Genomic DNA, 24,309 nt, shown 5'->3' on the forward strand with positions numbered 1-24,309 from the left:
TCTGCACACCCTGCAGCTGGGATGCCCAAAGCTTAGTTGGCTCCATCCTTGGACAGTCTTGACATCTCTCAGCCCCTGTGGTCCTTGATGATGAGGTGCAGCCAACAGCTTTGCAGGAGGCCTTCTCTTTTCATCTGTCACGCCCAGACCTTTTTCCTCCCCCCCAAGTCTTTGCAGTTACTCAAGTCCTGTGCCCTTTTCCCTTTCTCTGTTGGGTCTTTCAATGCAACACTAAGCAAATACATTCTGCTTTCCTCTTTATTGTTCTGCCAACATAAAAATTACTAAAAAACACTTTACAAAACATGTCCTGAAAAATCTAACCTCACCCAAGAACCCAGTTTCCCTGGAAAAGGGCTGGAGATAAGCATCCAAAGGGGTTTCCCACTGCAGACCTTCCCCCTTCAGATCCCAAAAGGCAAGGAGTGGGAAAATGGAATCTTGGAAAGAGCCTGTGCCTGGAAATAACTGTGATGCATCCTAGAGAAGACAAGTGTTAGCAGTCTAGATGAGCTAGAGGTCATTTTCTAGGTGGGTACAGACGGTTTGCAGAGGAACACTCTGAGGGAGACGTTCACAGGAACTGCGGAAGGAAGAGCCACATTAATAGCTCTGGCTGTTGTCCAAGCTGCCAGATGCTAATGATGATTCCAGGCTACAGGGGACTCTAATAAGAGCTTAATGAAGACTCTAATAAGAGTCTGGGGACATGGAAGTCTCCCGGGACTGAGAGCCCTGGAAGAGAAATCCAGGCAGAGCAAGATACTCAGGTTCAACAGAGGGGAACCTCAGCCTGGAGAAGCTCATCAAGGATAGAATGGGCTATCCCAGGACTGGTCTCTAGGGATCTGTAAAGGAAAACAGCAAGAGATTGCCTCCTCTGGCTCAGAGAAAGGTCCTCAAGGACTGGAGGCCTCTCTTAGCTGGTCCAAAGGGTCAGGTAGCAGTCCCAGAACACTTAGGCTCTGCTCCTGTCTTATTTGGGCATGGGGTGCTCATTGACATCTGCTGCTTCACGTGAGTCCCATGGGTCCTTTAGCTGGGGAGCAGCACTGGGGTTGGGGTTCTGAACACTGCCTATGAAAAGGGGGATGCCTGTTTGATCTTCAAAGATAATGAAGACAAAGGGGCGGTCGAGGCTGAAGGCAGAGACTGAGCGTGAAATCGCAACACTGGTAGCAGCAGATGCTTCCACCCCATCTTCCTTAAGCGCCAAGGTAGACTGATGCTGTATGCTGGAGACAAGGAGAGGCTCTTCTGTGATCTTCTGAAGATCTGGGCTTGTGAAGAGCTCCTGGAGGCCTACAGAGAAATGAGACTAAGTTAACCTTTCCCAGTTGGTGCCACCAGCTCTGATTTTTTTCTCAAAGCTGCCCAAAGCAAGCAATTCCCTAATCTGTTGCCATGTGTGTTGTCCATCATGAGGACTGGAGAACTGGCAGGCAGCAGAAACAAAAGCTGCAACCCAGCCAGGTTCCCCACTCCTTCTCTGTGTGAAGAGCTGAGGGTGCCAAAACCAGAAGGGTGTTCACAAGCTTTGTCCGCTCCTTTTAGAATAGCAGCAGAAGTACCCAAAGCCTTCCTTAAGAAGCAGCACCAAGCATGAAGGTTCTTTCTCGCTAGGCTGGAAAGCCTTTTACAGAGATTTTTAGTTGTTGTTTTTTTCTTAAGCAATTCTGCAAACCAAAGTGAACTCTTAATTTATTCTCAGCTGGAAATGCAGTGTGTGGTGGTTTATTTCTGTAAGCTGTCAGCTCCAGGTTTTGTGATCTGCCTTCTCTCTGCTGGCAATTTCCGTGTCCTGGACACCATGTTAAACAGCAGAGTGAAAAGCTGAAGGCTGATGCATGGGAAGAAGTTGGTCTTGGCTTCAAAAAAGGGGGGATAGGAAGAATCTTGTAAAGTCTGTGAGGAGCTGTGAACGCTGCCTTCTCGGTAGTATCATCTTGTTGGAGCAAAACATTTGGTGCTAGGCAGGCAAAGAGTAAGGAGGAGGAGAGAAGTGAGAGAGAGGAGAGTTTGGATGTTATCTGGAGCAAGCTGTGAGGCACAGCTTTAGAAACAAGGGTGGCAGTTTTTAGTGTCAGTGAGCAGATGCCATGGAGAGGGATCAGCTTCACTTACTCGGTGCAAATCCTGATAGAGGCCTTACCCATTTGACTGAGAACCTTGTTGAGTTCCAGCTGGTAGTCCAGTTTTATCTTGGGGATCTTCACTGTGGTGGGTACCTCTCTGGGAAAAAGCCTGCATAGTTGTTTGTAAGGGAAGTTCTCCAGCACATGAAGGGTATTCCAAGTGTACTGGTTTGGTACAATGACCACAAAACTCATGTTACTCTTAAAGGGGAACTTGGCCACCTGGAAATAAAACCAACCAAAAGCATTTATGGCAGAGGAAAGTCAGTCTAGAAAGTGATGCATTCGATGTAGTCTTTTTCTAGTTGGACTACAGAGCCAATCTAGCTGTGGGATGAAAAGAGCCTGGTGGGAAGGAGGGAGCTGAGACAGCTTGTTGGAATGGCAGCATTAAATTTCAGTTCTTAGCCACTGACTGGTGGAAGTTGAACACATGGCAAAATGGAAGCCCACATTCACAGAATCATAGAATCAAGCAGGTTGGAAAAGACCTCAGAGATCATCAAGTCCAAACCTATTACCTAATACCTAACACCTCCTGACAACTAAACCATGGCTCCAAGTGCCACATCCAATCCTTTTTTGAACTCCTCCAGGGACAGGGACTCCACCACCTCCCTGGGCAGCACATCCCAATGGCCAATTACTCTTTCTGGGAAGAACTTTCTCCTCACCTCGAGCCTCAACTTCCCCTGGCACAGCTTGAGACTGTGTCCTCTTGTTCTGCTTTGCACCCCCTCTGGCAGTAGCTGAAGTCTGAAGGGCTCCAACAGTGCACTGAGAGAATTCCTTTCCCTATTTCCTTACTTATCTTTAACTCAGGGCTTTACAACTCCATTAATTTCCACTTAGGCTGAGCATCTCTGTGGGGTTTTTTTGCTGAAGATTGAGAGTAAAGCTTCAACATTCTTGCTAAAAGCAAGGGCAAAGGATGCTTATTAATTTTGTGTGTGTGTGTGTGTTCTGTTCCTGTTGAAAGATTTTATTTCAAGAGAATAGTTGCAGCCAGTGAAATGCAATAGCAAGAGGAAATTCCAGTCAAATGCTTGCAGTGCTCCTAATAGAGCCCCACCTGAATGTCCTGGGACTCCAGTGTAAACCAGCTCAAGGAGTACTTCTGGGCTTTCATCATCTCGACTGGGACTACGAAATCATCGTTAAGGTGGAAGACATCTGGCCCAGTCAAGCTGGCATCAAACTGATTCCTCCAAAACCCTACCAAAATAAAAATGTTAGATATTAACAAAGTTACATTTGAGCAGGAAATCAGAAACTGCCTGGCTAACACTGCTTCTCCTATCATGAGTGCTCCAGCAGGGCAGATAGTGACCAGGCAAGTAGAAATACAGCATAGAGAAATCAGTACCAAGGCTGGAAAAGCCTTAACAGGCAGGAAGCTCTTATCTTCCAGAGAAGGCCTTTGGAATAACAAAAAGAACAAGGTTTAATCCTCCTGCCTCAGAGTGGGAGATTACTGAAGGCTGTGAAGATAAAGGTAATGGATGTTTGTGCTTTGAAAATGAAGAGTACTGCCTTTGTGCTGTGTAGGGTGAAACCCTGCTCCAAGACCTAGCTAAAACGGCTGCAGTTTTACACTGGAAGTGCTTGATCTGTGTTTTGATGCACAACCCTTGGGGAATTGAAAGAGGAAGATGTGCCTGACCACTGTGCTGTAGCTGCCTTTGAGCTCTATGGTTGGTGTGTAGTGAGTTGCGTGTGACCTGCTTAAGATGAACAAAGGTGGCTGCTGAACCAGGAGGCAAAAAATACTGCAGGTTCTGGCTCTGCTTGCCCAGGAACAATTTTAGCACATATGAAACAGTTGGGAATCATTACTGCAAAGAAATCTAAGCAAGAGGAACAGCAGATGTACAAGAACAAGCAGATTGAGTAGCAGGAAGTGAGGAAAGGAGATGCCATTGCTTGGAGGAGAAAATGAGTAGATCTCTAACTGTTCCTCATGAAAAGTAAAGCCTGTGGAGCTCACCATGGAAATGGATTGCATTGAGCAAGAGCATCACTGTGTTTGCAGGGAGCTGCTGCAGGAATGTGGGTATTTGCCCATTAGTTGCTTCCTTTACCCACTTGTTTATGGCTATGAGGTCATCCTTACTGATCCCAGAAAGGGTCACGGGCTTTGCTCCATAGAATTTCTCTGAATCCTCCAAGAACTTCTCTTTGACCTCAAATCCTGGCAGAGGGGAAGAATTCTACATTAAACCATCAGACACTGAAAAAAAATTTAAAATCTACCCAGTGGCTCAGGCAGTGGCAGGACACTCCCTAGGAGAGCTCTCCCAGCATGGCAGTGTGTTTCCATCACTCTGTCACTGAGAGCCTTATCCTACACCAGCATGGACACCGCATCTCCAGCTGGCACCAGGGAGGTGCCAGGACCAGGGAGGTGCCAGGACCAGGGAGGTGCCAGCACCAGCGAGGTGCCAGCTCCAGGGAGGTGCCAGCTCTCACCTTTCTGCAGGTACAGACGTGAGGCAAGGCTGAGGGTGGATCCTGTGAGCCTGCTACGAAGGGTGCCCAGCATGTGGTGGAGACAGGGCACCGACTCCAGATGCATCACCTCCAGCAAGTGCTTCTCGGTTTCATTTGCTGCTCCTAAAAAGCAAAGTCAAATTCCTGTTCTGTTCACGGCCATATAATAGCTGCCTCCTGCTGGAAACAGTCTGTGCTTTACAAAAGAGGCTGGGGAAACCTGAGAGCAGGGCCAGGGAGGGCGGCTTCAGTTGCAATTGTGCCTAAGGGAAGCTGCAGGAGTAAGGTTAAGTGGAAGGTGCCGTAGTGAATCTTTGCCTTTAGCAGGTTGGTTCCTAGTGCCTCCAGGAGGGGGAACAGGGAAGGGCAGGAAACGGTGCTTCTGTGACTAAGGAGTTACCCAGTGCCAGGTGAGACAGGGCGAGGGCGATGCCGAGGGGTGAGAGGATCACGTTGGTGCTGTTGGACTCCAGCTGGACCTCTCTCAGGAGATCGATGCTGAATCTCATCAAGCCATCTGCTAGCCTCTGGCTCTTCTTCGAAGTCATCTCACAGCTGTTATCTTCAGCCTCTCCTTCCTCTTCAGAGGAAAAAAATTCCCCAAATGGTTGCTGATCATCACAGCCCACAGTCCCAGCTAGGACTGCATCATCTGGGTTCCAGTCATTCCCTGTGCCTGGCAGGGTGGTAGGGAAGGGTAACATGGGCCCATCAAACCCCTGGAAGTTGTCCTGGGTGACCTGGGCCAGCTCTGGATTTGGCACAGGTGGGATGGCTCCCAGCAGAGCAGACTCTACATCTCCATCACCTTTCAGGTCCTGGGGAGAAACAGGAAGGAGAGCACAGGGAAAGCAGGAACATGGCACCATCTTCCCCCATGGGTTTTACTGCACACCTGCATGAGCTGAGGAAACTCTCCAGCTTCTCTGCTCTGGTGCTGTATTCACTTCAATTTGCCTTTTAACCCTGAGGTTAAAAGCACCTCAGTGAGTATGGAAAACAGGTCTTGTACCCTGGGAAAAGGGACTTGGGTGAGGGTCTTGCAGTGGTTTACCCTCCACTTGCTCTCAGGGCCTGCCCCAGGCAAATGAGTCCAACAGGAACCCCCACCTGCTCAGCACATGTCCTGTGCCGTCAACGTTTATAGCTCCATCATCCTCAGCCTTGATTTCACCACCTCCTCTGTCATATTTTAGGGCTGCCAATGTGCCTCATGCCTCGGTCAGCACCTCTGCTGCTGTCACAGCCTTCATCCATTTTGGCTCAAATCCTCCTCCAGGCGTCTGTCTCAACTTGTCTGTTCTGCTCCATCCCTTTTCCCTTCCATCTTCCAGTTCTCTAAGCTTTAGCCTGTAGCACTGCTGGCCTCACATTTGCATGGTCTTAAAAACATGCTTGTAGCCTCAGATCTCTCTGTTCCCACCAGCATCCGGATGACATTCCCCTAGTGCAGGAGAGCTGCTCTGCCAGAGCCAGGCTCAGTGGGTTGTTCTCCCTGTCCCACTCATAGCTTCTTTTCCTCATCTTCCCTTATCAATCAGAAATTAAGTAATCCCCTTGCCAGCCTCTCCACACAGCAGCTACTGATGTTTACTCCATATGCTGCCCAGATATTTAGGCTGGAGCTTCCAACATGAAGGAGCAGCAGCCCTGGGTGAGGTGGGGAGGGAAGCCTGCCCAGGGACAGACCTTCACATTGCACTGGTGCTGGACTCATCCTATCTCAGGACAAACTGGAAAACCATGGCAAATACCACAGCCTAACTATAGTCTCCTTGGGTGGAACCAGGCATTGCTTACCTTCAGCTTCCCATCTCTGTCCAAGAAGAGACGTTTTTGCTCAATTGCCTGTGCTGGGGAGAACTGCAGGTAGGGGAAGAACCAACAAAGAAACCAAGTCAGCTCCCAAATCATTTCTTCTGGATCTCCAGAGTCAGTCTCTTCTGCCCCCACTCCTAACACATTCCCATGGGGCCATGTCAGAGCCTGACAGCAGCCTGGCTGTAGCAGTCCCTGTGTGGCTACAGCACAGGAAGGACTCGAGGATCTAGACCCAGAGGCAGTGGTGTCCACCATGGTGAGGTGGAAGTGAGCAGGAGCTGGGAGAGGCTCCAAATGTTGGATTTGTGTAGAAAGGGACCATGCCAGAATGGTACAAAATAATGTTTCCTCTAGGGAGGCAGCTGTGTGGTTTTGCAATCTCTCATCTGACAGGGATCCAGATTTAAAATGGAGGAAAGGAAGAAGAAGGGGGAAAAAAAAAGCTGTTATTGAACACCTTCTGTTAACCCCTGAAGGCCATGGGCACCACACACAGCTGAGGCCAAGTTTCCAAAGGTTTTCTACAGAAATCCACTTGAATAATGAGAATATCCACAGCTCTGTTAGCTGGGGTAAAGCTGAGGAACCTTGCTGTGCTGGGACACAGAGAAGCAGTGTCCTCCACCACTCTGCCTTCCAGGGCTTCTCAGGCAGGACGTCCCCCGCCCCACGGTTTGGTGCAGGAGGTCCCCCTCGCTCCCCTTGCCCTTTGTTGGCTGTACTCATACCACAGAGGCCCCCACCATGGCTGGAGGAAAGCAACTTACCCTTAGGTGACTGTGCAGAGCAGATAGGCAGAGGAGCCGCAGAGCCCAGAGAGACACCATATTTCTGGAACAGAAGGACCAGCCGAGAGAGAGAGGTTATTTCCAGCTGCCTGGCAGCAGGGAGCTGAGCCTCTTCAGGTCTACAGGGAGAAAATTATCAACCTGGCCAAACAGGTTGGCTCAGGAGCTTGCAGAAAGCAATAGGGAGATGAACAATGCTGCAAAGAAACAACTCAGGGCTCCTGGGTCCAATGCCAAGGCAGCGAAATCAGAGAGGCACAGGAACCCACACCAGAGCAGAGCTGTAACCACAGCCAGGCTCCTACATGACGCTCCCCTGCTTGGATCCTGCATTTCTGACCCCACTGCCCCCATTTCTCTGGCTTGCAAGTGGTATTTCCTCCATCAGTCCTGCACACACTGTGTCTCTGGAAGAAGACAAAAGCCTCTGCTCCTCTCCCATGCAAAACACCGAGGTACGGGCACAGCATCCTCAGCTGTGGCCTGGGCTCTCGGAGACACCAACCTGCCTCGGCGGGGCTGCGGGCACTCAGCAAGTGCTGTCCGGGAGGGATTTTGCAGGGAGAAGATGAAATACCAGAGCAGTTCCTCAGCAATATTTCCTGGAGCAGAAAATCCTCCCCTTCCCAGCACTCACCTTCCCCCTTTGCTGGCAAACCCAGCCTGTCCCACCCCCCACAGTCCGGTTCCTGTATGGGGCAGCAGGAGCAGGGCTTCTAAGGCCATAGATAAAACCTCTCCAATTCCCTGGCCACTGCTTCACCCAGCCATTCCCTGCCCCCCCACCCTCCCACCCCCCTTTCAAACAGAAATAACACCTCTTTTCTCTTAACAAAAACCTCCATGCCAAAGCCCAGCCTATGGCACAGCTGCCATGCACTTAATTCCTGGGGCTGCTTCCACTCCCCAAGCAGTCCTTGCTTTCACCTGAAACTGCTGGGCTGAGACCTCAGTTGCCAAGCAGAAGAAACAAAACTTGAGGCAGTTTCATTCTCCTTCCTCCTTCACCCCAAATCCTGCAGCCACATAAAATCCTCAATACCCCTTTCCTCCCTGGTGGTGCCTGTCCTTTAACCCTCTGCCAACTTCACCCCTGCTTTGCCAGGAAGACAATAACTGTTTACTGGAGGAGCCCCCATTTACTGTCAGCTCCTTTGTTTGCCACTTACCTGGGGTGGTTCATGTCCACATGGGAGCTGGCACCTGCTTTGGCCCTGTGTGGGGCAAACAGCTTTTTGTCCAGCCCCTCTCTCCTACCCACCAACAGTGACCTTCAGCACCACCCCATCTGAGAATCTGTCAGGCAAATATTGACCTGCAGCATCCAGTTAAATGTTTGTTTGCAGAGCAAGAATGAATTTGTGGCACATTTTGGGGATGAGGACACACTTTGGGCTGCTAGACCCTCAAGACAACTTTAACAGTGAGTTTACCAGATCCAGAGCACTCTGTCCAAAAGTCAGTTGTCCCTAGCAGTGGTTCTGCTTTCCATGTACTCCCCGTGCTGGAAATGCAATCTTTTATTCATGACCGTCAGTGAAAATATGGGGCTGGGTATTTATTGCCATGGGGCTCTCTCTGCCTTGGCAATTTTCTTTGCAGAAACTCCCAGATACTTACTCCCAGTGTCCCAGCTGCTTCTGCAGCAAGCACAAGGCACCAGTTTTAACAGATGGCTGGTGCTCAAGGCCCCGGGGCCATGTACCCAAGCAAGAGGCAGTGATGCTCAGGCTGGGCTGAGCCAAGAGCAGCTGGTACCTCCCTGGGGGCACAGCACACACCAGAGCTCTGCAGTGGGGGTTGGCCCCAGTGCTGGGCTTCATGGCATGGATACTGCTGTGGCACAGAGGAAGAGTCTCAGGGAAGGGCAGAACTCCAGCAGTCCTCTCCTGTGTGGTTGTGTGTCATGAACAAACAAGGGTGACCCTTCCCTGCTCTGTCCATGTCCTCAGTGCCAAGGAGCAGTGGGGAATGACAACAGGACTGCAGCACTTCAAGTCATCCATTCCTTGCAGCAGCTCTTGGTTCTCAAACTCACCCCAGACAATGAAGTACAGAAAAGTCTGAGCTCTGCAACCAGGCTCTACTTTGGGACATGCTGCTGTATCATGGGGACTTATCTCCCCTTAGAAAGCAGATCCAAGTCCCTGTGCAGCAGAGTCCCACTGTACATGCACGGCATCTTCCCAGCATCCCTCCTCCAGCTCAGCCAGGAACACAAGAGGGGGCTGAATGCAGAGCCACAGCCAGCCCTGCACCACCCAGGGGCCCCATCCAGCCCACAGCTTCTCCACACACTCATCTCTGCATCTCTTTCAAAGAGTTTATTAGAAGTAAATATTTACATCTATTGCAAATGGTTAATAGGCAACACGGGACTGAGAGCTCCCCTTGGGTAGGGAAAGATAGCAAGGGCCAACTGCTCACCTCCCCATCCTCCCTGGAAGCAGAGGGCAGCCTTCCCAGCTGCAGGTGGCTCAGATGAACCAGCAGCTGGATGAAAGCCCATTGCCCTCCCAGGACAACTCACAGAAGGCTCCTCCTCTGCCCAAGATAAGAGCTTCCCGCTCCCCTGATACTGGCTCTGATTAGGCTGCAGGATGTATGGGAAAAAGGCTGCAACAGAAGTGAGGCAACTGCTCCTGCTGCTAGGTCAAAGAACACAATCCTCACCTTTGGGGCTGGAACAGATGGTGCTGTCCCAAAGGGGAGATCAGGAGACCATGATGGATCGTGCTTCCCAACTGTCCCAGCTGTCACCCTACGAGGGTAGGAGGGGACAAAACTGAGCACCTTTTTGCTGTCCTGTCTTCCCCAGGAGTCTGACCAGGACAAGGGGGAGGATTAAGAGGACTTCTCGAGAAACACTAAAAGAAAAGGGCATTCCTCACCCCTTCATCACAGCATGCAGTGCTGCTGGGGCAGGAACCAGTAACAACAGTCCATCCCTACCCTAGTGCTCTAGAAGTCAAAATCCTCATGGAAGCATCTAGTTCTGGGCTCCCTAGAGGATCACATTCCCATCCCAAACTGTCCCTCTGCAGCAGCCCATTCCTAAATGAACTGGTGGAGCAGATGGGGTTTGTGCCTTGGCTGACCTCCATTCCAGTCTTTGCCCTGGAGCCAGTAAGGCAGCAGAAGTGCTCTGCTTAACCTCTCCTCCTCCCATACAGGCTCACTCAGCCAGCAGAACCTAAAGCTAACAGAGAACATTCTCTGGTCTTTGAAGACAGAGCACAGGAGGAGGAGATGTCTGGCACCACACAGCTCCAAAGGCAGCAGTTCCCTGGCCCGTCCTATGCTATCCTAGTAAGACTGCTCAGTGGTTCAGGAGTGGAAGTGAAGGGTATGTGCAGGTGGCAGTAGCTATACTGTTGTGTTCTTCTCAAGGGGCACCTCTTGCCCCTCAGCTGAAGGAGGAAGGATACCTGTGGTCCATATTACTCTGGAGGGCAGCTCACAGTCCCCTGGGGATCAGGCACACACGGTACGGAACGCTCCGGGCCTCTCTGCAGGGGTGACAGTGACCTACAATGCCCAGTGTTTCTCCCAGCAGCAGTGGAGGTTTCTCAGTTATGGCTTTTTTCTTTTTAAAGATACAGAAAGAGGTTAGAGATGCTTTACCAAGTGCTCACCGTGAAGTACACCTCCTCCCTGCATCCTCTGTTCAGAAACATCTAACTCTGCCTCCTCCACAAGTGCTGCTGCTGGCTTTCAGCAGCCACCGGCTGCTGAACAGCCACCAGCTCCTGGGGCCAGGGGTGACTAAGCCAGGAGGCGAATGACTCCGTTGTCTGAGCCCAGCAGGAGATGGCATTTCGTGGGCAGCACTGCCAGGCTGGTCAGCGTACCCCGGAAATTCTCTGAGCTCAGTTTGGTTGTGCTGATGGGCAGAGCTGAGGACTCCAGCATGGAGTAGACACCAATCTTGTTGGCCACAGTGCCAGTGACCACTTCGTTGCCATAGAGGTCGAAGGCGTGGATGGGTTCAGATGCAGATTTGTAATGGTGCAAAGGTTTCTGCTCCAGTTCCTTCCAGACAGTCAGGGAATGGTCTGAAGAGGAGCTGATTAGCACGTTGCCCTCTGCAGCCTGCAGGAGAGGAAAGGCCAGTGAGCCAACACTGCTGCAGGGCAACTTCCCAGGCCCACCCTGCAAATGAAATCAGCAGGTAACTGCCAACAATCCAACAGTCCCAGTCCAATGCCTTGGGACAGTCCCAGCTGTTTCCAGGCAGCTGATGGTACTGAGCAGCAGTAACAAAGCATCCAGGTGGACACTGGAAGCTATAGAACTCTCTGGTAGCTGGCAACCTTCTCTAGCACTATCATCCAAGAGATGGGCTGTGCCTCGTCTCACCAACGTCCTGATACTCAGCACAACTGATTTATCATCTGTTACTACTGCAGTGGGTAAGGAGATCATCATGCAGTCTCCCTCTCCAGCTGCCAGATTATTTTGCTTCTCAGGAAGAGGAATTGGGAGGCTGTCTCACAGCAGAAAACACTGCTGAGGGTAGGAGCCTGGAGGTGCTTATTAGCAGAGGCAGTGAGAGGGTAAACAACCCACACCACTGAACTTTGTTTAACCTGCGTTTGGGTCGAGGACATTGGAGCTCCAACACTGCTCCCTGAGGGTAAATATGGACAAGAGTTACTCATTAGAGTGACACTCTCCCAGAGGGGCTGGGAGCCCTGTGGAGAAAGTGACACATCCACTGCCTCACAGGAGATGTGTCTCCTCCGTGCCCCTGCCACAGAGCAGCTCAGCAGGGACTGACATCTGGGAGGGCTGATCTCTATTCAGCACAGGCTGGACCAAAACAGTCCCCCACAGCACTAACCATGGGGCAGGACAGCTTAAGCAGCCTCTTAGGGACACAGCAGGAGATGGACGAAGGCCCAGAGGATGGAGCAGACAAACCCTGCCAAGCAGCACGTGCCAGAAGGAGGGAGGATGCTCAACACAACCTCAGAAACGGAGCAGCCTGATCCCAGCTGAACCTCTCACCTTGATCTGCAGGATGTCCCCCTCATGGGCAGGCCACCCCCGCATGATGAGTCCTGTCCTGGTGTCCAGCAGCACGATGAAGCCAGAGGAGAAGCCGGCGACGACGCTGCGCCCGCTGGGGCTGACGGCCAGGCAGCGGATCAGCCCCGCGCTCACCCCGCTGCCCAGCCGGAACTCCTGCTGCAAGACAGACCAGCTCTGTGGCCACACAGGCCTAGGGGACCCAGCGTTCAGGGGACAAGGCCCAGCTGGCTTTCACGGAGTCAGCAGAGCTGGCTTTGGGACAGCCACGATCAGAGCACGGACCACAGGGATGGAGGAGGGTGGCTCACAGAGCTCTGGACTCCCTACCTGTAGTCCCGGCTTCCTGTGATCAATGAACCGCAGCACAGAGTCTGCACTGGCCACTGAGATGCTGTGGTAGGGAGGTGGCATGGTGGCCACAGCTGTGATGGGGACTTTGCTGTCTAGCTCATCGAAAGTGCGGAGAAGTTTGCCTGTGAAAGCGTGACAGAGAGGTTACAGCTGGAGGTGTAGAGAGAAGGTAGGCAGCAAACCTCCAGTTCTGCACTGGTTGTTTAACAAGGGCCATCAAAACTCAGTATGGCCTCTCTCTGTCTTTAGAGACTGGAGGCAGCCCTCACCCTTGTCCCTCTTACCCGTGAACTGGTCCCAGATGTGCACAGTCCCATCACAGCTCACCACGTGCTGCGGTGCCTCCAGCTGGCCGACATAGAACACAGACTTCTTGTGCTCGGCGTAGGTGAAGCGCGGGGGCACCTCGCCCGTGCCGTCCCCGTAGTTGTACAGGGGCCACAGCCGGACGGTTTTGTCCTTGCTGCCGCTGATGAAGAAGTCCTCGCTGCCCAGTGGTGCCACACACTTGATGGCCCCCGAATGCCCTGAGAAACTCTGCAGCTTGATCTGGTGGAAGTGGAAGCGGGGGTCGTGCTGGCTCACCCCGATCTCATACTGCCAGTAGGCCAGCCAGTTCCCACACAACATGTGGGTGCTGCGAGGGAGGTCCTGCTTCAGGGTGTTCTCCTCGCTGGATGAGCTGGGGATAAAGCCATCAGTGCCAGCACTGAGGCGAAGTAAGCCAAGACCCTCACGCTGTGTGTCCACAGGGACCTGGATGCGGTTCCCCACCAGCACGCTCCCAAAAGTGCCGGAGTGACTGTCCTCCTGGGGGCTAGAGAAGGGCTCAGTCCCTCGCATATCTTGGTCTGAGCACGCTGCGCTTGGTGTCTGCTCCAGGCTAACGGCCTGCAGGCTCTTGGGGTTCACATTCTCCAGGTAGAGGCTGGCCAACTTCTCAACCAGCGAGTGGTTGGGCACAACCGTCCGGATAACGTCACCTGAAGAAAGAGAAGATGGCTTCAAGGCAAGGAATTTCCCCATCACCACCCTCCACCATCAACAACAGAACAAGGGTCAGCACAGAGCTGAGAACACAACATCCCTCACAAGCCAGCCACAAGCTGCTCCCAGCCAAAGCAGCCTGAAGCCCAATGGGCTCTTGACCCAACAAGCAGACCAAGCTGTGGGGTTCCCCCAGCATGCCCTCTGACTCCTCCTGAGTTCAGGTCCCGGATGTGTGTGGAAAGCATGGAGCTCTCACAAATCCTAGGAGATGGTGGCCAAGCCATACCTAGCAAGCAGGAAAAGGGGATGTAGGTGATGTAGGCCATCTCAGGGTTAAACACCTTCTGTAACTCCATCAGCATGGATGGATCCAGGGCCAGCAGCTTCCCATCCGAAAGGGGCACCTCCATCAGCGGCACCTCAGAGGTGCTCAGTGTCTCTGCTGTCAAGCCCTGGACAAGAGCAAACAGGAAGATACTGAAGATCAGATGCCCTCACCACATCATTCATTACACAAACACAGCCTAGGCTGGCTGCTGCTGACACCAGTACTGGTGCATGCAGGTATGCCCACCACATTCATGCAGCTGGGTACTGGGGGATGGCAGGAGGACCACATCACTGACCTGGTCTTGCAGCTCCTGCAGCAGTGAGAAGGCCCCAAAGAAGTTTCTCACCGTGTCGCTCAAATGCTGCTGCACCATCTCCTGCCCAATCCGCAGGCAGATCAAGGCAATCAGACTGATTGTCTTTACACAGAGGACAGTACGGGCCTGGGCACCACTGGGGAAACTGGAGAGGACAACCATTACCAGCTTGCCCTCCACAGATCCCTTTTTCCCCTCCTCTGCTTCGTGCTTCCTGCCTTGTCTGTGTCATCAGAAGCTCTCCCACGCCACATGCTCTACGTGCATGCTGTGTACCAGGGCAAGGAGGTGCACGTGAGGGCAAGAGCAGCCCCACAACCCCAGGAGCATTAAGGCCCTCACAGAATCATTTCCAAACCCCTGGATGAGTCATGCCAGTCCCAGCTGCAGGCACAGCAGGCTGCGACGCTTACCCGATGCTCGGCGAAGTGAGGAAGCCCAGCACTGGGAGCAGCACCTCTTGGCTGATCTTGGGGAGTATGTCCATCAGTGTGGCATCAGAGAGACACACCACCATCTTCTGAGTCAGGGTCACAGCAGCCAGGAGCCCTGCCTCCTTCCGGCTGTTCAGCCGGCCACCGCTGGCCCCACTGCTGGGTGCCACCTGCAAGAGGAGTCCTTCAGTGCCACCCCAGCAGCACACCATCAAGCTCAGCTTCAAAACCCAGCATGGTAGTGCTGGTCACAGCCCCTGCAGGACCGACTTGAGCACTCAATCTCGACAGTGACTGCTGTCTTGTGCTCAAGGGGTGAGCCTGAAAATGGATGGACAGATGTGACCACAAGAGAGGAACCTGGAGAGAATGGGGTACAACATCCCCAAGCTCACAGGCACCCTTTGAAGGGCATCTCCCTGCAGGATGCTTCCACAGCTGGAAAGACTCAAGAGGGGAGAGAGACAACCTCAGACTGGCTCAGACTATCACCAGCCTGGATATCCCCAAGCATCATTTGCCAGCCCAGGAAGAGGGAAAACCTATTACACAGGGCACTAAAAGCAAGAATCAGGGTCTTCAATCCATGCCACACTGAGCCTGGATGCACAGACTGCAGGGGAACAGTCCTTGCATGAAATAGAATCACAGAAAGGTTTGGGTTAGAAGGAACCTTAGAGATTATCTAGTTCCAACACCCTGCCACAGGCAGGGACATGTTCCAGGAAAGCTTCCACCAGCCCAGGTTGCTCAAGGCCCCATCCAACCTGGCCTTGAACACCTCCAGAGAGGGGGCATCCACAACCTCCCTGTGCAACCTGTTCCAGTGTCTCACCCCTCTTGCTGTAAAGAATTTCTTCTTAATATCCACTTTAAATCTCCCCTCTTCCCAGCTTAATAAATAACCAAGCACAAATGATGAGCAAACCTGCTGCTGACTTCTAGAAATCCAGCAGCTAATAACAGCATGAGGCGCATCCTTTTCTTGCTGACAGTGCTCCAAAGCTGGTTAGAGCAAAGCCAAAGAGTTAACAAGATCAGCAGCAACACTAAAAGATTTCTTTCTAGATTGTCCTATTTCCTAACTCCCAGACAAATCAGACACCCAGGGAAAAGAGAGCCAATAAAACCCACAAACAATTCCCAGTCTCTGCTATATTTCTTGTACACCTGCCATCTTCCAGCTCATCACAGAGGCCTTTCCTCTCACAAAATACCCACTCTGCCAAATCCTGCAGGAAGGATTGACTTTATCCTATCTGTGACCTGCGAGTTTTCACTGCTTTTAATATCAGGCTGCCAGATGCTGGTCGCAGGGGTATTAATCCCCCCCAGCACCCCCAAGCAGTAAGTTTAGTAAAGCAAAGCAGAACAGCTGGAGCTATGATTACAACTGGGTGGAGAATGGTCTTGCTGAAAAATCTCCCCCTTCAAGGCTGGAAAAACTGACAATGCCTTTTTGTTTTCTTTAAATGAACAGCTGTGGCCTCTTTTCCTCTAGGTCTAAATTATCAAAGAAGGGAAAAAAAAAAAAAGAAAGCTATTGAAGTTTTCCATTTAACCAGGAATCCATAGCCCAAGTGTTTGCAGCCACTAAAAAACAAAGGAGCAATATGAAAAAAGAAGAAGAAGTCTGTTTTAAACATTCAACACCATGGTTTTGGTTGGTTGGGGGGGGTGTTTTTTATACACATGAAAACCTGTTTGCTCCACCAAGCTGCATCACACACCTTTTCTTCTTGCTGTTTCAAGCTGAGAAGTTTGTTAAGTCGGGTCAGGTTGCATACAGTTGAAAAAACTTTAGCCTCTCCCTAATTCATCCCCTATCTACCCACACAGACCTCTCAAAACTCCTTGCTCCTCCAGCAATGCCCCAGCAGCCCAAGCTGCTCCACCTGCCCATTATCACAATCCCACCCTGATGCCAGCTCTCTTTCAGCACACTTGGCCCAGCAAAGCAAAAGAAAAGCTTTTTGTCTGCTTTCACCCACACCAGTGATAGGTCTGATAGGGAAAACCCCCAGCTGAAATGGTGCAGGAGGAGCTGCAGCAGCCCCGTGCAGATCCACGGTGGCCAAGGCTCGCTACAGAGCGAAGCCCACAAATGCAGCTGTGTGCTTCACTGGGAGCAGTCTGGAGCTCATGAGAGCTCTGAAGGTGCCACTTCTGGCTGTATCAGCACAGCCCCTCCAGAGAACCAATGCAGCCAAAGCTGCTCAGCCCACACTGGCCCAAATGGAGCTCGGCCAAGCACAAATTTTGACGCAGGAGGCTCTCCTGGTGAGGCTGGGCTATTTACTGTGCATCCTGCACCAGGCTGCCCAGGGTGGTTGTGGAGTCTCCCTCTTTGGAGATATTCAAGACCTGCCTGGATGCATTCTATGTGATCTGCTCTAGGTGATCCTGCTCTGGCAGGGGCTTTGGACTAGATGATCTTTCAAGGTCCCTTCCAGCTCCTAACATTCGGTGATCCTCCTCCTGTGCCTGGACAGAGCTGCCACCCCCAGCACACACAAGAAGAGGAGAAAAGGCAACAAATACAAACCAGGTAGCTGATGTAGGGCAGGTACTGGTAGGTGAGGACAGGCTCTCCATACAGGTATGCCACATGCAGCAGGCAGGCCAGCACAGGCTTGGACACCTGATCTCCCAGCACCGGCCGCTTCTGGTAGATATTTCCTGTACTCAGGGGACTGTTCTCATCATTGCTCGGTACAAACTGCTGCCTGGTAGGGCCTGCCCGGAGACAACATCATGAGCTGAAGCAGGAGGGCTAAACCCAAACCAAGTGGTTTGGGGCACAGCCCACCCCGGGACCCCGGGGTCCAAGGAGGAGCAGACATTACCAACGTAGCAGGAGGTGAGCAGACGGAGCAGGGTCCTGGCGATGAAGCGGGATGTAACGGTAGGGCCCAGCTTGGCTGAGAGCCACCTCACCATCTTACAGGCTGTGTCTGCAAAACAAAACCAGCTGCAAGGACAGAGCCCGGCACGGTGCAGATTAGCTATCACCCTGCTGCTGCCCAGACCCTGCCTGCCCCACCAGCAGCTTCCTGGGTCTCAGATCTATACACTTCAGTAGAGGCCTGGCCTCTTACACTGCTCTTGTTGCTGTCCCCAAGCTGGGACCATGGACACCCCCAAATCTGCACTCGCTTCTTGCCCCTTTTCCCACTCACTGCTTTTTACTAAGTGTTTGCCATGCTCAGCAGAAAGGCTCAATGCTAGCAGGGTCTTACCCAGGAGTATTGTCTGCTCTTTGTCATCGCAGTGATCTGGCAGCTCCTCTCCCTCTCCATCCTCTGGCTCACTGCTGTCGTCAGCCAGGGTGACATCCACAGAAGCACCAGCATCCACAGCCACTGCCAGCTCTGCAACAACTGCAGCATCATCATGCTCCTCTTCCTCATGCTCCTCTTCCTCCTCCTCAGAGTCCTCACTCTGTTTCAGGTCCTGGCTGCTGTCCATCGACTTCAAGCTGCTCTTGTCCTTCTGAGAGTCCCCATCCACAGGTCTGTCCTCTCCCAGGGACACTTCACTGGCACTGCTCTTGTCACTCAGCCTCCCAAGGCTGAGCGATTCCTGCTCCTGAGGCTGCAGGGACTCCCCGACATAGAGGCCGCTCTGGAAGTCCTCGCTCTCGGGCAGGAAGGCTTGGTCATGGAAGCTGACACCAGAGGTATAGTCAAGGAGGTCAAGAGCAGCAGAGCTGTGCTCCACATCCATTTTGATCTCCTCCCCAAACACACATGATACAGGGCTTTGCCCTCCACTTTCATCATCTTCAGCCGTGCCAAGGAGGGATTTGCTCTCCTCCCGCGAGCTCTCGATGCCAACGAGAATCTGCAGGATGTGCGGCAGCAGGTTCAGGAGGAAGGACTGCAGCCCCAAGCGCACGATCAGCTGGGCCACAAAGCAGTCTGTGTAGAGGTAGAACCTGCCATGGCGGTAGCAGGGGTTCTCATAGGCTCCAATCAGTGGCTTGAGCAAGTACTTATTGGCATTCTTTGGACCTAGGGATTTAGCAATGGGTTCAAAGAGATACCACGCTGCGTAGACAGCCGTGTTCTCCTCAGACATCAGAGACAATATGAAGGGCAGAAGAATCTCCAAACCTTCAGGAGTGATTTCAGAAAGGATCCCCTCAAGCTGCTGCCACAGCTGGAAGACAAGTTCCCGGCCCTGGCCTTCATCCTCGATCTTCTTTGCCTGGTAGGTGAAAATGAATTTGTGCAGTGCTGGGAAGTATGTGGGGAAGGGGACGATAGAGCTGAAGGGACTGAGGAGCTGTGTGGGACAGGGTGGGGGGAGGCCCTGGGAGATGGGTTTGTATTCAAATAACTGCACTGTGCCCTTGCCCAGCCTGGGCTTCAGAAGCTTCTCCACTGGCACTCTCAGCTGCAGCAGGACCTGCAGCACGTGCTGGAGCGGGGCTGGGATCTCCTTGGGATAATAGCGACACAGATTGCGCACCATCAGGAACCGCTCCAACAGGGATGCATCGGGCTTGGAAGGACGAATCCTCGGTGCAAATACAATCTCAGCTATCAGAATGCCCAAAGCTTGCATGTCCCTCTGGAAGAGGTCTGAGAGACCCAGGGGTGACTCTTCCCATGGCTGCTCCAGGAGCTGCATTTCACTGCTTAGGCCTTTAACCAAGAAATTATCCAGCTTCTCCAGTTCTTCCAGGGCCTGCAGTGGATTGAAGCCTTCAGGAAGAGTGATTTTCATGTCAGCCTGATCCACAGCACTTGGCTTGCTCCGACGGAGAGGTCGGACACCTGAGGTTTTGCCTTCGGCAGCATAAGCAGGGAGGGTGGAGGAGGGCTGTGCTGAAGGCACAGTGGCACAGGGCTGGTCAGCAGCTCTACTGCTAGCAGAAATTGAATCCAGGGCTTCTGTGCCTTGCTCTAAATCATCTTCACCAGCCATGGGTTTCTCCCCAGACCAGGTGGTTTCACTGGGAGTAGCCTCCAGGACCAAACCATTAACTGCATCTATCACCTGCCCTTGGATATCCTCCACAAAGACAGTCTCCCGGATGTTCTGGAGAAGAGGCTGGGCAATGGCTGGAGCTTCAGCAGGGGTGTAGGCAGGTCCCACCATGCGCCTGGGATGAGGCTGGTCAAAGAGCTGCACGACCCCGTAAGTGGTCAGATGCGTGTGGTTGTCTACTAGATGAAGGCAGACATTCTTCTCCTTGACAGCATCCTTCCCCAGCAGCTTGTACCCAAAAGTGAGATCAATCCAGTGGTGGAGGTCCTGAGACACCTCCCGGCTCTCGAGCAGCATGCGGTGGACTTCAATGAACTCTTCGTAGGAGCTGCACCAAGAAGGCACATCCAGGTCGGGCATGTCTGGATGAATGGATCTGAAGATGGAGGGATCCGTATAGAACTCTGGGATGCACTCATCTGGGGTCCAGCTCTGCATGCGCTCCATGCTGGCTGGATACTCGTTGGGCTCCCACTGGGACCTCACGTGGCAGCACAGCACCGCCTTGGGTGTCCTCCGAGCCGTGTACACGTAGTAGGTGATATCTGAAAGGACATCAGAGATGTGATGGGGGACATGGAGCTGCTCCCCACTAGACCCACCAGCAACAAATGCCTGTTTGGTCATCTCATAGGTGAAGTCCAACTGCTTGTCTCCCTTGTTGAGTCGGAACTTGGATTTCCGTAGGTCCCTGAACTTGCCGTTTTTGGTAGTGAAGTCCACCACCCATGGAAGAACTGGGTGATAATTGGGGTCTCCCATTCTCCTCCCGGCCAAACTGTTTAGACGCATCAGGTAGTCAAAGTTGCTGACCTGCCCATGCACCCACTTCAACACCAGGTCTCGGAGGTCCTTCTGGCAGGCGGTGCACCTTGCCTCCTGCCCTCGCACGCCAGCGCTGCTTTGCTCACTCGTTGGCTCCAGGCCAGCCTCCAGATTTGCTTCCTCTCTCTTTGGTCCCTCATAGTCTCTGAAGTTGACGCGGAGCCGGCTGCACAGCTTCTCATCCACCGCCACATCCCGAAGGGAGAAGGCACCACAAGCCAGACCCGCCTGGTGACAAGCCTTCATGGCCTGCAGCACGTGGAAGAGGAGGAAGAGGATTTTGGCGTGGCTGTTGGTGAGCTTGGCCGGGCTGAAAGTCACAATGTCATGCAAACAATATTGCACGTAAGGGTAGATGATGTACAGCATGTCAGCTGACTCCAGCAGAGCTTCTGCCTGCAGCACGTTGGGGCAGGAGGGAACCCCCTTGGCGGCTGCCACACTTTCCTTGGCGGGGGAAGCACTGGGCACGCTCTTGCCCACCTGAAGGACAGGGCAGCCGTAAGCTTTCTGCAGGGCAGCCCGCAGCACATCCAGGGCGGGCAGGGTGGGCGGCACGTGGGCGTGCTGGTAGGGCTGCACGTAGAGGCGGTGAGCCTGACACCAGAGGTTCCGGTAGTTCTGAGAGGCGACGCTCTGCATGAAGCCGTGCAGGGTCTCCAGGCTGCCGTTATGCTGGTCGGAGGTGGGGGGCTGCGCCCGCAGCAGGTATGCCAACCGGTCCTTCCGCAAGCCGTGGATCTCCACCCGGGTCCAGCCGGCAGGCAGTTTCTGCACAGAGTGCTGCAGGAACGTCCTCACCTCCACGTCGCTCAGCCCCTCCGGGCGTGGGCACAGGCTGGGCAGCACCCGGCGCTCTCGGAGGCTCGCCAGCCATTTCACCGGGACGAAGGCAGTGACATGGGTCCTCTCAGCAGCAGCAGCCAGCTGCCGGTGGTCAATGTTCAGGTCCTGCTCCACGCTCTGGAGGAAGGCATCCATATTGGCTTCTGCTGGAAGAAAAGTGGCCCAGAGAGCCCGAGAGTGAGAAGATGAATGTGACACTGTCCTTGCCCTCCCCCAGATCCCCGGGCTGCACAGGCACCAGTAGGAAGTTTCACTTCTCCATTATCACCCCAGGGTGAAAAAATACTGGGTTTAGGAGCCTGGTCAAAAGATGTTGTATTGAGTGGGGCGAGGGTGATAAGGAACCAGCTGCGGTTGGCGAAGACAAGATGGGAACCTCTGCACCCAGGAAGGGGGCCACAGTGGGACCTCCACAGCCCTCAGGGCCAGGAAGAGGGATATGCTGGGGCCTGCACAGCCACAGGGCCATGGAAAGGGAGAGGATAGGAACTCTGCAGCCACAAGGCTGGGGGATCTCCACAGCCAAGAGAAACATAATAGCACTGCTGCAGGTGGTGGGGAGACACAATATGACCATGCTGAGGAATGGGACTTTTGCAGCATCAGGGAGAAGGGGCATGACGGCACCTCCACTGCCCTGGGGCTAGTATAGGGTACACAATCGGACCTCTGTAGCTAGGGAGGACATAACGGGACCTTCAAAGCCCCAAGAGCTGCTGCAAGGGACACGATATGATGTGTCCTCTGCAGCCCCAGTGCTGGGCAAGGTGATCATATGATGGCACCTCTACAATCCTAGGTCCAGGGGCACAAGCAGCCTCCGGAGATGCCCACGGGAGCATGCCCATCACCGAGGATCATTCCCAAGCACCAAGCCAGAGGTCACGGCCGGAGTGGCAGCCCCTGGGACCGGGACCAAGCCCCAGGGCCCGGCTGCTGGGAGCGGGAAGAAGAGCCAGGTTGAGTCCCACCGGCCCGAGGATTCGTTTTGGGGGCCCTCACCCTCAACCCCGCGGGGGGAAGAGTCCCTCACCGCCCCAGGGCCCCGGCAGCGCCCGGCCCACGCCCCGCGTTACCTGGCGGCGGCGGGCTCAGCCGCGGCGGGCGGCGGCGGGGGCGGCGCGGGCCCCGGCCATGTTGGTCAGGTGACGGCGGTCACATGCGGCCGCCGCGCCGCCATGTGCCCGGAGGGTGCGGGGTGTGCAGTGGGGGGGCGGAGTACAGTAATGGGACACAACACACAGACCCCACTGAGCCCGGTGCCCCCAGGGGATGCCCCAGCAGGGAGCAGGGGTAGGAGCCCCGCTCGGTATGCAGGGCCGGGCTCCCTCCAGCGGCTACCGGGGCGTGCGGCGTGCGAGGGAGGAAGGGAGCGGGGAGGTTGTTGCGCAAGGCCGGGGCGCGGTGCCTATAGATGGGCAGACAGTGGGGCATGACGCGCCTGGCTGAGGTCACCGTGACGTCAAAGGCGCTCCGGGCTGTCAGCTGGAGTCGGGCGAGCCGCGCTGACGAGGCAGCCGGCCTTAAAGTGGTCCCTGCGGCGGGCGGACCCCACCGGCAGCAGGTGAGTGCCGGGGGGCAGGCTGGTGCAAGGCAGTGGGGCCAGGCTGCCCCTTCTGCCCCGGGGCTCTCCTGCCTTCCTCTCCGTGGGACCCAGCGCAGTCCTCGCAAGTTTGCGGGGGCCGAGGCAGAGCGGCCCCGGTTTTGCCTGGCTTTAGTCGTTGTAAGCCGAGCTGGGTCCTGCGGCCAGCGCCTGAGTGACGACTGGGCTCTCCTGCCCAGCGTGCGGCTGGTGACCGGGGCGTTATCCTTAGAGAAGACTGCCTAGATACCCTCTGGGGCCGGACCCCGCTCGGTCCCTTTAAGGGTGCAGGAGACTCCCGCCGGGCCGCGCCGCATGGCGCGGCGGCGGCGACAGCGCGTGGGAGTCACGTGGGTGGGACGTGGAAGCAGCCCATTGGCTCCCCGCCCCCTGCCTGCTGCAATCAGCTGTTACTAGGGCGAAGGGCAGGAAACGTCCTTAAAGGGATCCCACAGAGGCGACACTCTCCCTGTCCCCCCCAGAACACCGACTTAGCTTCTGGACAACTTCTTTGAAGGGGCTGCGCCCGTCGCGCTGGACCCGGGACGGCAGCGGGAGCACCGTGGCTGCCTGCCGGTCCCCGGTTTGCCCGTCCGGGCTGCCCCTGCCCTGCGGAGCCCCAGACTCCGTCCTGGGTCGAGCGCGGCGGGCGCGGCCCCTTTAAAGAAGTTGTCCAGTCATCGCGCGGCGCTGCCAAGTCATCGGGGTCAGCCGAGTTCCCGTGACTCCTCCCTCCGCGCCCACCGATTGGTGCGCGCAGCGAGCGCTCACTTCTGATTGGCTGCCGACTTAGAGCAACTTCTCGGAATCGGGGCTGTGTCATCGGCCCCGGCGCTGAAAGACGCGGGCGGAGGCGCCCGAGGGCGGGCGGGGACGGATAGGGCGGCTCCGCGACAGCGCCGCGCCTCACTATGAGCCCACAAGCAGGGCCGGCCCTCTTAAGAGCCGCCTTCCCCCACTTCGACCCCCCGCCTCCTCACCCTCTTGAAAATGCCAACTCACAGCACGCGAGGCATGCCGGGAGCGCCGCTCTGCACTACACCTCCCAGCATGTCCCGCGGCGGGGTGGGCCTAGCTGTTTCCTAGGCAACCGCCGGTTGGCCCTGTGCTCCTCCATCAGAGGGGGCAGGGCAAGGCACCGGCTTTGCCTTTCTATTGGCCGAACGGCGAGCTGTGCTTGATGGCCATTGGTGAGAGACTGCAGCAATCTTAGCGGAGGGCGGGTTCGGCGGGGGCGGGGCGCTCACTGCCCGTGCTGGGAGGTGATTGGCCAGGGGTGGGGCCGGTGGGTGGCTGCGTCATGACTCCGCCAGCTGATCCGAGACGGGAGCCGGCGCGCGCGGCGGCGGGGGGAGGCAGCGGCACCGGGAC

General features: G+C 54.5%; 2 protein-coding genes across 3 annotated transcripts; both read right to left on the bottom strand.

The window, feature by feature from the left end:
* Nucleotides 1-222: 222 nt before the first annotated feature.
* Nucleotides 223-8,557, bottom strand: SERPINF2 (serpin family F member 2). Its single transcript, XM_009903310.2, has 9 exons — nt 8,404-8,557; nt 7,214-7,277; nt 6,426-6,488; nt 5,026-5,443; nt 4,605-4,748; nt 4,123-4,326; nt 3,208-3,350; nt 2,153-2,357; nt 223-1,302 (listed from the first exon to the last, which is right to left on the bottom strand). The coding sequence occupies exons 1-9, from the start codon at nt 8,415-8,417 to the stop codon at nt 977-979; spliced, it is 1,581 nt and encodes a 526-aa protein (XP_009901612.2). The 5' UTR covers nt 8,418-8,557; the 3' UTR covers nt 223-976.
* Nucleotides 8,558-10,968: 2,411 nt separating this feature from the next.
* Nucleotides 10,969-22,458, bottom strand: WDR81 (WD repeat domain 81). 2 transcript variants are annotated; one of them, XM_054166286.1, is made up of 11 exons: nt 22,433-22,458; nt 17,930-21,499; nt 17,537-17,644; nt 17,236-17,426; nt 14,670-14,860; nt 14,236-14,401; nt 13,896-14,061; nt 12,904-13,602; nt 12,596-12,741; nt 12,245-12,421; nt 10,969-11,326 (listed from the first exon to the last, which is right to left on the bottom strand). In XM_054166286.1, exons 2-11 carry the CDS (start codon nt 21,489-21,491, stop codon nt 11,000-11,002), a joined length of 5,733 nt encoding a protein of 1,910 aa, XP_054022261.1. In that variant the 5' UTR covers nt 21,492-21,499; nt 22,433-22,458; the 3' UTR covers nt 10,969-10,999. The 2 variants fall into 2 exon arrangements, with proteins under 2 accessions (XP_054022261.1, XP_054022260.1); XM_054166285.1 differs by having other exon boundaries at nt 12,245-12,424.
* Between the last annotated feature and the right edge of the window lie 1,851 nt (nt 22,459-24,309).

Source organism: Dryobates pubescens, chromosome 13 (genome assembly GCF_014839835.1).
Source record: "Dryobates pubescens isolate bDryPub1 chromosome 13, bDryPub1.pri, whole genome shotgun sequence".
NCBI lineage: Eukaryota > Metazoa > Chordata > Aves > Piciformes > Picidae > Dryobates > Dryobates pubescens.